Genomic DNA, 12,736 nt, shown 5'->3' with positions numbered 1-12,736 from the left:
GGGGCGGGCAGGAGCTGCCTCCTCCTGCAGAAGGTCTCGAGCAGAGCCAGGATGCACGACACTCGCCGTAGAGGTAGAGGCTCCTGCCTTCGCTGCGTTTCTCACGGGTCCGGTGTGGGAGGGAGGGAGGAAGCAGGGCTGTCGCGACGGGGCTTGGCTTCAGCTCCCCTGTTAAGCACACCTGAGAACCACCTCGGCAGAAGGCCCGTTGCTGTCAGGGCCATCGTCGTGTCCCAGCAGGGGCTGGGTGCCCTGCTCCCGCGGGGCAGGCTGGCCCCGAGGTGCCTCGGTTCGTCCCGTGGCAGGGCTGGGGGAGCAGCGGCCGGGGCTGGCCGTGTCCCAGGGTCGCTGCGGCGGGAGCGCCGCGGGGTGAAGCTCCACGTGTCACGCTCGCTTTGCCCCTGCGCAGGGCTGTGCCCCGGGAGCAGCGGGGGCTGCGCCCCAGCCCGCGTGCTTGGGAGGGTTTGTGCTGCTCCCCGGGGTTGTGCTGCTGCTGCTCTTACTCCTCCTCCCCTCTTTTTAACGCTCAGCACGCAGAGCAGCAATGCTTTCGATGCTGACTCGCCAAGGCTTAACTCGTTACGCGGATATTTTTTATATTAGCCTCCAGTGGGAAAATGGCTGATAGCGTTTCCCTTTCGCCCGAGGAGCACTGTGGCACTCCGTCCGCGATGCAGGGAGGGAGCACGGTTGAGCCGTGGCGAGGGGCGCCGGGCTAGGGCTGCGCCAGCCCGCTCCCGGGCCTGCCACCGGCCCACTGGGTGACCTTGGGCAAGTCGCTCTGCCTCTCTATGCCTCAGTTTCCCCGTCTGTAAAATGGGGATAATAATACTGCTCTACCTCACAGGGGTTGTTGTGAGGCTTCCTTGGCTAACGTTTGTAAAGCACTTTGAGATCCTCGGATGAGGGGTGCCACAGCAAGCCAGAGGGTCTTTGCGAAGGGTACCCGCAGTGGGGACTTGTGCAAACCAGCCCCCTTCTCAAGGGCTGTAGTAGGACGTGAGACACGAAGGGAATGACCTGATCCTAACAACTGAAGTTGACAGTGTCCTTTACAAAAATGATTTGTTCCCTACTTTTCCTTTATTTGTGGGTATCTGTCCATGAAGCTGCAGGACAGGCAGCTCCCCCGTCCCCACCCGAAACTGGGAATCAAAGCTGAGCCCTGACTTCCCAGATGCAGGGGCTTGCACCCCAACAGAGGTGCCAGAGTGGAAGGTAGGCGAGGGTTTGGTGGGCAAGGCAAACAAGGAAAGGTTAGGTGCTACCTTCTCTGGAGGCTGTGGTGGGAGAGGTCGGACCCCAGCTGCCCGCTTGCGGGGGCACGGAGAGCACCTCGCCGCCCTTGCCTGGGCACATGGCTGGCTGGCTCTGCCTGGCTGGGTCGGGGGCACCGGCTGCAGCGGGGCCCTGTGTCTGGGACAGCAGGCACCTCCAGGCACCTGGCCCCAGGCAGGTTTCCTTGGCTTCTGGTCAGACGGGCAAGTGGGAGTCAGGTCCCTGGGGTCCCAGTCCTCTCTCTGAGGATCCGTGGAGCCCTCGGGCAAATCCCTTGACTTTGCTGCGCTTCAGTTTCCCCGTCCGGAAAGCGGGGACGGTAAACCTGACCTACCTCACAGGAGGTGTGAGGCTCCCTGCATCGCTTTGCAAAGTGCTCCAAGCTCCTGGGGCGAAAGGCACTCTGAATGCAAAGTGTTGGTAACATACCATTGTCACGCATGAGAGTCTGGGCAGGAAGGCGTGAGACCTCCCCGTTGCCCACAGAGCCCCCCAGCCCATCCTTGGAGGAGACCCCCCATGGGAGAGGACAGTGAGGGGAGGAAGGGATTTTTTTAAAGAACTATTTTTAGCTGTCCTAACCTGTTGGCCTTTTTTAGACGGTATCTGGACACAGTTCCACTTACCACAGGATATGCAACGCTGTACTATGCATGGATTACTCTTTGGCTTGATGGAGAAAGTCACTATAACCAATTTTTGAAACATAACTCTAGATGCATATGTGTGCGGGTGCTGTACGCAGCACGGGGGTCTCTGGGGGAGCGGGTGGGCTTGCAGCTTGGGCCAGCTCCTGCGGGGTCCCTGCTGTCGCAAGGGCTGTGGGCGGTCTGCAGAGGCTTTCCGGGGCATGCAGGGGTGAAGGCGCTGCTGGAGGTGCGTGCTGTGGCAGACACTTATGTGTGTAAGCATATATAAATACACGTAGGAGATACCTGCGAATAAACACAGGATGTGTACAACATGCTGTGCGATGACTCACAGCACCTTTTTGCCCTGTAGAGCTTTAGTTAGCTTTGCTTTGAATGAAATAAAGTTTATGTTTATTAGAGAAACTTGCACTAGTGTGGGTTGCTGTCGGTGCGCAGCAGCATTTCCTGTGTGTGCCGAGCGTGGGCTGTGTCCGATCTCTGTAGCTGCTCGTCCCAGGTGGATGAGTGCCGCTGCTCTGCCTGCATCCAGCCGCTCCCTCCCGGACACCCTGGGGACAGGGCTGGGTGCTGCTTCCCAGCACCCACGGGTGGGTGTTGCCCACTGGAGCCAGGGGCTGTGGGTGCCTGGAGCCGGGGGCCAGCCTGGCGTGGGCCACGGGCTGGGGCAGGAGCCGGCTCCGTCTGCCGGCCGGCCGGGGCTGTAGTGCTGCCTTTGGAGCGGCAGTGTTTGCGGGCTGCTTGGGGCATTTCCCAGCACAAAGGGCTCTCGGAGCGCCGCTGCCTGGGAAGCAAGATCCCTCCCTGCCGCCTTGCATGGGAATGGCCCTGGTGCTATTCGGGCTGAAGCTACCCTACAAAAAATGGATTTAAAATAATGCCTGATGTCCCTGTTTGTTTACAAGTGTGTAAACTCACCCCATTCTGTTCAGCTTGTCTGAATGGTAGAGGTCCATGCAGCAGTTTGTTTCTTCCTTGTGTGCAGGAACAGCTTGTTCGCAGGAGCCAGTGAATAAACCCTACCTTGCACTGGGAAAGCAGCTCCTGCACAGGGCAGGATATTGTGAAAAATACCCCTGCAAGCAAGAGGGACAAAGCCTTCAGAGGCTGCGTGAAAAAACAAATACTTTCTTTTACTGGGGATACTCTACAGCACAAACACCGTTTCTCTCTGTATAACAGTAGTGAGCAAACAGCAGCTTTGCCCCACAAGGAGCCTTCCTGCTGCAGCAGGGTCGGCACAGGGCAATAAGTTAATCTTTCTCCGGAAGGGAGCTTGAGCCGGGCACATTCCTTCACGGTGTCAGTGGCCGTTGCTCCAAGCGGCCCTTTGCCTCCTTGGCTGGCCTCTGGCGCGCTAAATCACAGCCTGCCAGCGAAGGTTTGGGAGGCAGCGCTCGCCTTCCGTGGCTTGAGATCCATTTCCCAGCTGCGGCTGGAGCCGAGACAGCCAAGCGCATCGGGATGGGGAGGGAGGCTTGGGGAGAGGGGAAGGAACTGTCCCAGCAGGTCTCAGAGCTCTGACTGGAAGGAGAGAGAGGGAGAGAAGAAATTGCAAGCTTTAAAAGGGCAGCCAGAACCAGGAGGCAGGCAGAGTCACGTCCTTAAGGATCTGGCTCAGCTACCCTGCAGAGCCGAAGGGGGCTGGCTGGCTGCAGCCCCGCAGCCCCAGCCCCGCAGCCTGCCCTGCAGCAATGCCGCACTCTGCAGAGCTGCGGAGGGGGCCCTGACCCTTCCCCACCACCCCCAGAACCTGCGCGGTAGAGCAGCTGCGCGTGTTGCTGCAGCGCTGTCGGCAGCACGGCACTGACCCTCCGGACAGCGTAGATCCAGTTGAGGTAGGCACGGACGCTGGTGTAGACGCCGGGCGTGCTGGGGGTCCCGCAGCCCTGGCCCCAGCTGACGATGCCCACCAGCTGCCAGTGCCTGCCGGAGTAGAGCAGGGGCCCGCCGCTGTCCCCCTGCGAAGGACAAACCGTCTGAGCAGGGGCTGAGGAGCCCCCGGCCCCCAACGCGGCGGGGCCGCTGCTCTCGGCTGCAGCTGGCGGCCGTTTCCCGGGGGACAGCTCTGCCCTGAACGGGACTATTTCATCGATAGGTGAGGACCCCCCCCCACTTTCGGACCAGGCACCCCCCACCTGGCAGGTGTCCACCCCGCCTTGGGGCAGCCCAGCACACAGCATCTTCTCGGTGACCTGCCCGTGGTAGGCAGCCAGGTTGCAGCTCTCCTTGTCGACAAGTTTCACCTCCGCCTGCTGCAGGGTCTCCGACAGCTTGCCTGTGCGAAACGCAGCTGCTCAGAGGGGTCCCCAGCAGTCCCGGGGGAGCAGGGAGCCCCCCAGCCCTGTCTGCTCCTGCTAGTGGTGCTGGGGGTCTCTGCCCGCGCCCGGGGGCAGCCCCGCAGCGCAGACAGGCACAGCGCTGGTCCGGCGCTGTCCCGCTCACCGTGCTCCTGTGTGTAGCCCCAGCCTACCACCCACAGGGACGTGCCCGGCACCAGCTCCTCGTCGAAATAGGGCAGGCAGATGGGCTTGCTGCTGTCTGGGAGGGAGAGGTGAGGCACGGGAGGTGTCTGGGGAGGTTCGCAGGGAAGGTGCCCCTGCCCGGGGCCACATGCCAGCCGGGCTCCTTGCTGCGCTGTCAGTGAGGCACCGCTCACACGTGGCCCTCTCCACACCTCTGCTCGGTGCCCGCTGAGCGTTGCCACGAGGGGCATGGGTCCCCCAACCCGCTCGGGACCCTTGCTCCAAGGAGGTGTGTGCCACGTCTCACCTGAGACACGCAGGGGAGACTGCAGCTTCACCAGGGCAATGTCGTTGTCCCTGGGAGACGCGGGCGTCACCGCAGCCAGGAAGACCTTCTCCACAGCGAGGGTGGCAGTGCCCGAGAGGAGGTTGGAGCCGGCCTTCACACCCCAGCTCTGGATGATGGGGTTGTTCCTGTGCACAGACAAGTCTGTTATCGCTCCCCTCTTTCCCCGCCATGACTCCGCTGTGGGGACAAGCAGCAAAGCCCTGCCTACACGCTGCCCCGCTCAGCATCGGCCAGCTGTGCTGGCCCGAGGGGCACACAGCCCTGCGCAGATGTGTTAATTATGGCACCTTTAAGCAACACGTGGCTTAAACCCAGAGGGACTCAGCCTGGCCTCGAGGAGCCGACGCAGCCCTGGCACGTGGTGCTGGCTGGCCGGGGCGGTGCAGCGGGGAGCTCGCCCACTCACTTGAAGCAGTGCGCTGCCGTCAGGACCCAGCTGGGGTCGATGATGCTGCCGCCGCAGATGTGCTCCTTCCTGTACTGCAAGCTGACCTGCCACGGCCAAGCCTCGATGGCGGCCGGGCTCCCGCCCAGCACGCGCGGAGTCCTGGTGCTCTCCCCGCAGTCTTCTGCCGGGCAGCAGAGCAGCGACAAAGCCACGCGTTAGCTGCAGCGGCAGGGAGAGAAAGAGCACCCGCTCTGCCCTCCTCCGTCCTCGGGGTGAGCGGGGACGGAGGCTCCCGTGCCTCCCCGGGAAGGGACCGTGGCCCAGGCGCCTCACGCCCGCGACACTGCCTGTGCCACCCCTTCGTGGGCTGCCTGACACCCCCCTTCTGTTCCCTGTTTGCACATCGTCCCCGGGCTTGCAGAAATGGGCTCCTCCATTCCTTGCCTTCTCAGCCCAGCGAGCGGATTAGTTTAACCAGGGTAATTCACCAGCAAAAGTAAACCTATCAAGGCAGCCAGTTAACCCTTTCTGAGGTGTTTCATTTCTGGGAGGCTTACACTGGCTTAACAAGAAAGTTAGCAGTGATTCCACCCAACGTTTCTCGTGCAAGCCGTGCCGGAACCAGGGCTTGGGCCAGAGGCGAGCTCTTTTGGCCACAGCGCAGCACAAGGGGCCATGCCAGCAGCGAGGACCTGGAGCGGCACCAGGCTCTGCGTGCCCGCAAGGTGCAAACAGCCTGAGGATACTTACTGGAACAGAAGAGCGAAACAACAAACCCCGAGGAGCATTTCCTGGAAGAGGGAGGAAAAGGGCTGCATTTGGTGGAGGGGAGGCTCCGGCTCCGCAGCCTGGCACGGCAGGCTCCCGCGCAGGGCAGGGGGCCCGCAGCCGCCTCTGCCCAGCCCCACCACTCACCTGCCCGGCTCCAGCATCCAGAGGCTGCCGTTGCTGAGCACGACCTCGCCGGGAGGCAGGGGCTGCCCCGCGCCCACCTCCACCGGCCGGAAAGTGGGCGTGCTGGAAGACACGGGGGGCAGGGGTCAGCAAGCACACCCTGGGGTACGCAGCCGCCGGCACGCTACCAGCCGGGCAGAGGTGCTGGGAGAGGGCAGGCACTGCTGCGGAGCCCGCGCCAGTGCGCAAGAGAAAGACCCCATAGAAAAAGGGGGTTCCTTGGGACTGGGAAACGGGGATGCCAAAGGAGCAAAATGCCCCAGCCCTGAAGGGCCAGGGGCACGATGGGGGCACCGGCCACCGAGCCCACGACCAGCGGCGGGAGCGTATTAGAGAAAGGGAGACTGCTCCGCACTATTCAGGGAGGCGTGGGGCAGGTAGCTCCCAGGGATGTCCCTGCTGTTACCTCTTGTGACATCTGAGACCTGTGCTCAAAGCCTCAGTCCTTGACATTTTGGAACTGGAAAATGCCACCTTGGGCTCAGTCTGGGCTCCTAGAGGGGCTCAAACACCAGAACCCATCTTGTCCAGTATACCCCTAACTTAACTCAAACTCTCCCTTAATCCAGGGCTGGTACCAAACATGCAGGGCTAGCAAGCTGTTTCCCCAAAGCCTGCCTTTAACCAGCTTGAGCTGAATGCAGCCCGACCAACTCGGTTCTAGCTCAGGGCAGCACACGAGGCAGACACAGGTGGGTGGCATGGTGCTTCGTGATGGCTGCAAGGACCCAGCCCTGCCCACAGCTGTGCAGCACCCACACCCCCATCCCAGCACCACACCCCAGGCAACTGCTGCTCTCCCAGGGCTTTAAAAGGGGAGTGCGGTGCCACAGACCCCTCCTTGGGAGAGCTCCATGGCAGTAAGAACCCAGGCTGAGCTCCGTGTGTGCCCCAGGAGGGGCTGCTCTAGTGCGGTGAGTGCTCGCGTGCTGCTGGGGGCTGCAGGGCAGCCCTGCTGTGTGGGTCGCTGTGAGTAGGTGGGCATGAGGTGAGGGCTGGGAGCAGCGTGGGGTGCCCATGGGCTGGGGAGGTTGCAGAGGATGCTGGACACAGCTCTGTGCTCACCTGGGAAGCTGCCAGGGCTGCTAGCGCAGAGAGCAGCCAGCTGCTAGGGATGCACAGAGCGCTTTGCGTGGTGGGGATAGACTGAAACCGTCAGTGCAGAGCTCTGAGTGGTTTGTAAGCAAACAGAGCCCCACTCCAAAAGAGCTGTTATGGGAAAAGGATAGACAAAGCGGGTGAGAGAGGCGTGGAGAAAGCAGCCGTGTACCTCCTGTAGCCCATTTGCTCACAGGCTGCTTTTGCCAGCATTAGGTTGAAGTGGTCGTGGCAGATGCAGGACCAGGCTCCGGTGTTTCTGTTAAGCACCTGCAGGATGGATCTGTCTTTGGAAACACGGGCTGGAGACAGACACAAAGTCAGCTTTGCCACGGGGGGCTTTGGCAGGCAGGTGCTTGCAGCAGCAGCCCAGGCCCTCTGGAGGTGCAGCAGGGTGTCCTAGACTCACCCCCAGCCGGTGGCCCGTCGGGGACCCGCTGGGGGCAGCTGGCTTCGTCCTCGCCCTGCAGGCAGTCCAGCTGCCCGTCACACACCTTCTGCAGCGGCACCAGCTGCAGGGGCTGTTTGCAGAAGAAGTAGTGGTAGTCCAGGTAAACCTTGACTAGAGGGAAAGGGGGAGCTCAGCGCTGAGCTGGTGGTGCTGCTTGTGCTTGGCGGCAGAGCAGCCCTGTGTCCAGGGCTGTGTGTGCCGAGCCGTGGCTGTGCCCAGCAGCAGCAGGAGGAGAGCGGAGGGGAGAGGAGAGCAGGAGCCATACCCAGGAACCCGACCGTAACCACGAAGGCGATGCCGAGCAGCGCTGCCAGGACGGGCATGCCGATCCGCTTGAAGGACTCCAGCGCCGTGGAGGCTTTGCGCCTTGTGCTGGGACCTGCAACGCAGCAGTGTGGCCCTGCGTCGCCAGGTCCAGCCTTGGCAGCACCCGTGCCCCCCCTCCCGTGGGAATTACCTGTGCCATTCAGCCGCTCGGAGGCTGAGTCCTGGAAAGCAGAGGGGAAAACCAGTTACCGAGCTGAAACTCCAGCCAAAAAGCTGTTGGCAGGTGGGAAGGGTCTGTAGCAGCTGGGCTAGCCGGCCCCACGGCAATGCCCACGCCAAGCATGCAGCTAACATGATCAGCTGCCCCCGGGGACGGCTTTAGAGCTGCTGGGGATGGAGGCGGCAGCAGGGGGGTGGCATGTCCTGGTATGACAACGTTTGGCTCTGCTGTCACCTAGGACAGCGTTCCTGTGGACACTGCCTGTGCAATTCCAGTAACCAGCTGCTAATGTTACTGTCGTTAATGCACCAGAGGCTTGAAGAGTCATAGGCGTGATGCAATAGGCACTTTCTGATGTGCCAGGAAACCCTGAGTCAAAATACGGGCACCTGCTGGGCTGTGGCACCCAGGTGTGTCATGACGGGGGTTGTATTCCTCGGCTGGCCCAGTGCGGGGTCAGAAGCCGAGTGGCACAGCCCGAGCCCTCCCCGGCTGACTGCTGGAGCCACTGGAGAAACCAGCCCGGCCCACGGGAACACGGGCTCTCAGGGCGGAGAGGGAGGGCGGTGCGGCTGCTAGGACACAGAGTAAACACAGCCCAGGTAGCCGCCAGCGCTGGAGCAAGTGATGAGTAAGGCACTGATCCCACTTGATCTCTTCAAAATTGTTCTCCTGCAATAGCTTCTCGTATGAGAGATGCCTGACTGCAGTAGGAAAGGTCCCATGAGCTGCACCAGCCAGCTGTTGCCTCTGTCCTTGGTGGGCAAAGACCGGAGCCCCTTTGGGGTTTGGGGGGGTTCAGGTGGACACTGAACGTTTCTGGTGCCCTGTTTCGCAGCCGTGCTTGTGGTCTGCTGCTGAGCTGCAGCTTGCGGTTGGGAAGCCTGCTCCTGTCCTGCTGAGGCTGTGGAAAGCAGCACAGCCGCTCTTCCCGTGAAAGCTCTTCCAGCCCCGAGCAAGCCCTTATCCGGCGCTGTTGCTTCTGGACTCCATCGCAGCAGGTAAGACGTGCTGTTTTGCAGGGCCTGTACCCAGCGTGAACAGAGGTGAGGAAGATGAAAACCACTGCAATAAACCCACAGATCCAGGAGCACGATTCAGAAGAGTTTGGGGTTTAGAAGCCTGCACTCCTTTGGCTGCTGAGCTTCAGGAGCAGCACCCTGTTCTCCGGGTGGCCGAGGGCTGGAGATGACTGCGTTCGTTGTCTCAGATGGGATCAGAGGCCACTGTGCACTCTCAGGGCTCGGCGGCTGGGGCTTTGAAGGACAGCGGTGCAGTGACCAGGGATGCTGTGAGGCTGTGAAGGGGCTGTGCTCCAGCCCGAGGCGGGTAGGAGGGAGTGGTGGAGCCCCCCCTCTCTGGGTCATTGTGTTGGGCATGTTTAGCCATGAACAAAGACTCTGCTGGCAGGATTTTACCGGCAAGGGCCAAGCAATTAGTTGTGGGTTAACACACAAATATAGCCTGGATTTAATGTGCTGCTAGCTCGGCCGCCGCTGCCCCTCGCCCAGCCAGGACACGTTGCCTCCCCATCACAGCCCTGCTGCGTGGATTGCGCTGCCAGTTTCGGCTGCTCCCCAGCCTGGGAACAAGAAGTGACCCGTGCAGGGGAGGGCCAGATTCTGCCCGGTGCTGGCGGGGCTGTGGGCAGGCGGCTGTGCCCCCGCATGCAACCTTCTGGCTCCTTTGAGGAAATGCCAGGGGCTTTTCTCCAAGCAGCCGGGCTCGTCTGGCACTGCTGCCGAGTGTGGGCAAGTCGTGGCGAGCGCCTGGCCCCTGGGTGGGCTCTGCACAGCCCCTGGGGTCTTTTTGGCTCCTGCGAGGATGCTGCAGTGCTACCAGGGGATCTCAACTCCAGATCAGCTCCTGTGGGAACGGAGCCCGGCTCCTGGTGGCAGGGACTCGGGGACCTGCTCCGAGCAGGAGGGCAGGGTGGGAAGGGGAGCCTGTATCCTGGACCTCCGGTCTCGGGAGCCGCTTGTCTGCGGCGCCCGATGCCTGCAGGAGCCCTGGGAGTTTTGGAATGCCAGCCCGGCTTGCTCCCGAACACCACCTACGTCCTCCAGCGCAGCCAGCCGAGGGCACGCGGGGCCGGTCCTTCCTCATGCTGACCTCCTGTGTCACCGTGGGTCTGGGCCGGGCATGACCTGCCTAATGGGATCCTAACGGTCCCCTGTGGGAACGGTCCCAGGGCCCCGGCCATGACGGCTCCTCCAGGCTCCGCGGCACGGCTGGGCTCTGCGGCTGAGGGGCACCGTGGTGGCACGGCTGCCGCCGCCTGCCCGTGAGCTGCCCGTGCTGGTGCCCGTCACATCGCCTGGTACCCGGCTGCTTTCCGACTGCCCTGTGCCGGTCTGGTGCGGATGCGGGTGGGAGCGGTGGTGCTGTGAGAATGTAGAGAAGGTATTGCCCACTGCTGATTTTGTTTTTGCATTTTCTTCAGTTTGTAAACCTCCTCTGTTTCAAACAGATCTGCAGCTTGGAGCTGCCCCAGGAGCTGCCTCTCCATGACTGCCCACTTGCTCTCAAAACCGCATGACGAGAGAGCTGCACTGGTTAAATTCAAAGCAAGGTGAGAGCGGTGCCAGCTCCTGCATGGAGTGGAAGCACATGATCTCCTGGAGAGCTCGAGGCTGCCGTAACTAACTGAGCTCCCTTGCTGTGTTCCCTGGAAGCGTGTTGGTGCCCCCATGGCCAGCCCTCCGCGGCGTGTGGCTGAAAGGTGCTGTGCTGCACGGAGCAGCTGTGCCAGGGGCTCCTTCGTGAGGGATGTTCCTGCACAGACCCCAGCTTCAAAGGGTGCGGGTGCTCGGGTCCAGGGCTAACTCCTTGGCTGCAGCAGATTTAACCTATGGGTGCACATAGCCACTGCCTGCATGCGAGGGGTGAGCTCCCCACCCCAGAGTGGGGGACGTACTGGCGTGTCGCTCGTGGAAGATTTACGGTGCTCAGCGAGCTGAGCCGTATGTGGCTGCCCTCGGTTAAGGAAGCTTTTTCCTCCTAGGGAGGGACTGCATGCCAGGCTGGGGTTTGGTGGCCATGGTTTTGCTTGCAAAAGGCACTGCAGGAAGCCGAGCGTGTCCCTTGTGCTGCGCAGAGGGACTGGCAGTCTTGCGGTGGGAGCTGTGCTGGGAGGCAGGGGCGACGGGCTCTTACCCAGGCATTGGCTAAGAACCAGCCCCTTCTTGGGGGGGCATGAGCCATTTCAGAAGGGCACGTTCCCCTTGGCAAGCAGGCTTGGAGACACACTGCCTTATTTGTCTGTTCTCCAGTCTGGGAGAGGGCCAAGGCAAGCGACGGAGAGATGTGGGAGCGTGAGCTCGTGGGGATCGCCAAGCGCTGTATCCAACAGCAGGATGTTGAGAGCGCCAGGTAGAGCCCTTCTCTGCCTGGATGCTGTGGGGTCTAGGGCCGGGGAGCAGCAGCTCCTGTGAGCTGGGGCTGCCTCGTCACCAGCAAGCTGCTCCGGGAAGACCTGGGCTGCGAGGGCAGCCAGCCGCGGGGTGTGCGGGGTGCCGGCTGCCTGCTCCCGGGGCGAGGGGCTGTGGGCTGGCATGCAGGGAGGGAGCAGAGAGGCGGGCGAAGCTGTTGGTAACTCACCATGTCCATCCAACTCTCACGTGGTCTTCTGCCTGCAGAAGATCCTCCAGTCTGGGACGTGGGGAGGCTGCGGGTGCCCCGACACCCAGGGAGCCCGGGCTGGCGATGCTCCCACTGCCCCTGTGCCTGCTGCTCTGCCCGCGCTGTACTAGCACTGGGACAGGACTGCCCAAGCACTCCTTAAAACCCACAACAGAAGTTGTGAAACAGGAATTATGATTTGTACTGTAATATAACACCGGTCTATCAGCAACACCATCACCTACAATAATCTCCTGAGCATCTGCCACTGGAGGGTGACTCACCTGCGGAGCTGCTGTCACAAAATAGCTTATCAGGAGTGAACTGACTGACAAAGCAGGATTTTTCCAGCTGCTGTCCTGACGATAAGAGGAACCACAGCCATCCCACTCTTTGGCTCTTCCGTGTCGCACCGGCTTGTTTTTAAACAGAGGTTTTAGTAGGTGGAGGCGGAAAGGGGAAGAGTTTATGCATGAGGTTACCGGGCCATTGTATGTTCCTGTCTCAGGTCACTCAGTCTGCGTGTCCCTGTGTGGTCCCAGGTCATGGCTGGCAGGCACTCCTGGCAGCACCGGACTGAAGTGAAGTGGAAAGCGAGTGGGTGCCCGTGGCAGGCTACCCCTGGGGCTGCTGTGCGGGCTGTGGGGCACGGGCTGGTGTCCGGCTGTGCGGAGTAGCTGAAGTGCTGGGCAGGCTGCGGGGAGTCGTTGCTCCCCAGTGTGAGCAGCGTGCCTACCCCCTGTCCAGCGACTGTAACAGCGGGCGCCCCAGCAAGCTGGGCAGGGCAGAGGTTGAGTCCTTCCAGACTCCTTTACCTGCCCTTGGGGACAAACCTCCTGCTTTCTCCCCGGTTTTTGTCCCTGCTGTGGTACAGCAGCACTGCGGCAGCGCTGACTGCTGGTTCCTACACCGCTGGGATGCTCCTCGGCTGTTCAAGGAGATTTACAGAGGCCTGCTACCCGTGTGGATGTGCAGGGCTCAGTACCGGGGCTGGG

The 12,736-nt window shown here is 61.7% G+C and overlaps 1 protein-coding gene across 1 annotated transcript; it reads right to left on the bottom strand.

Annotated features, from left to right (window-relative positions):
* Nucleotides 1–3,223: 3,223 nt before the first annotated feature.
* TMPRSS4 (transmembrane serine protease 4) lies at nt 3,224–11,729 on the bottom strand. Its single transcript, XM_075442419.1, has 13 exons — nt 11,721–11,729; nt 8,091–8,121; nt 7,899–8,012; nt 7,592–7,744; nt 7,355–7,484; nt 6,046–6,147; nt 5,881–5,921; nt 5,149–5,308; nt 4,701–4,867; nt 4,374–4,469; nt 4,067–4,206; nt 3,660–3,889; nt 3,224–3,452 (listed from the first exon to the last, which is right to left on the bottom strand). Exons 1-13 carry the CDS (start codon nt 11,727–11,729, stop codon nt 3,224–3,226), a joined length of 1,602 nt encoding a protein of 533 aa, XP_075298534.1.
* Nucleotides 11,730–12,736: the final 1,007 nt, after the last annotated feature.

The sequence above is a fragment of the Opisthocomus hoazin genome, chromosome 24 (assembly GCF_030867145.1).
Source record: "Opisthocomus hoazin isolate bOpiHoa1 chromosome 24, bOpiHoa1.hap1, whole genome shotgun sequence".
Taxonomy (NCBI): domain Eukaryota; kingdom Metazoa; phylum Chordata; class Aves; order Opisthocomiformes; family Opisthocomidae; genus Opisthocomus; species Opisthocomus hoazin.
This window is presented reverse-complemented; position numbering and strand designations above follow the sequence as displayed.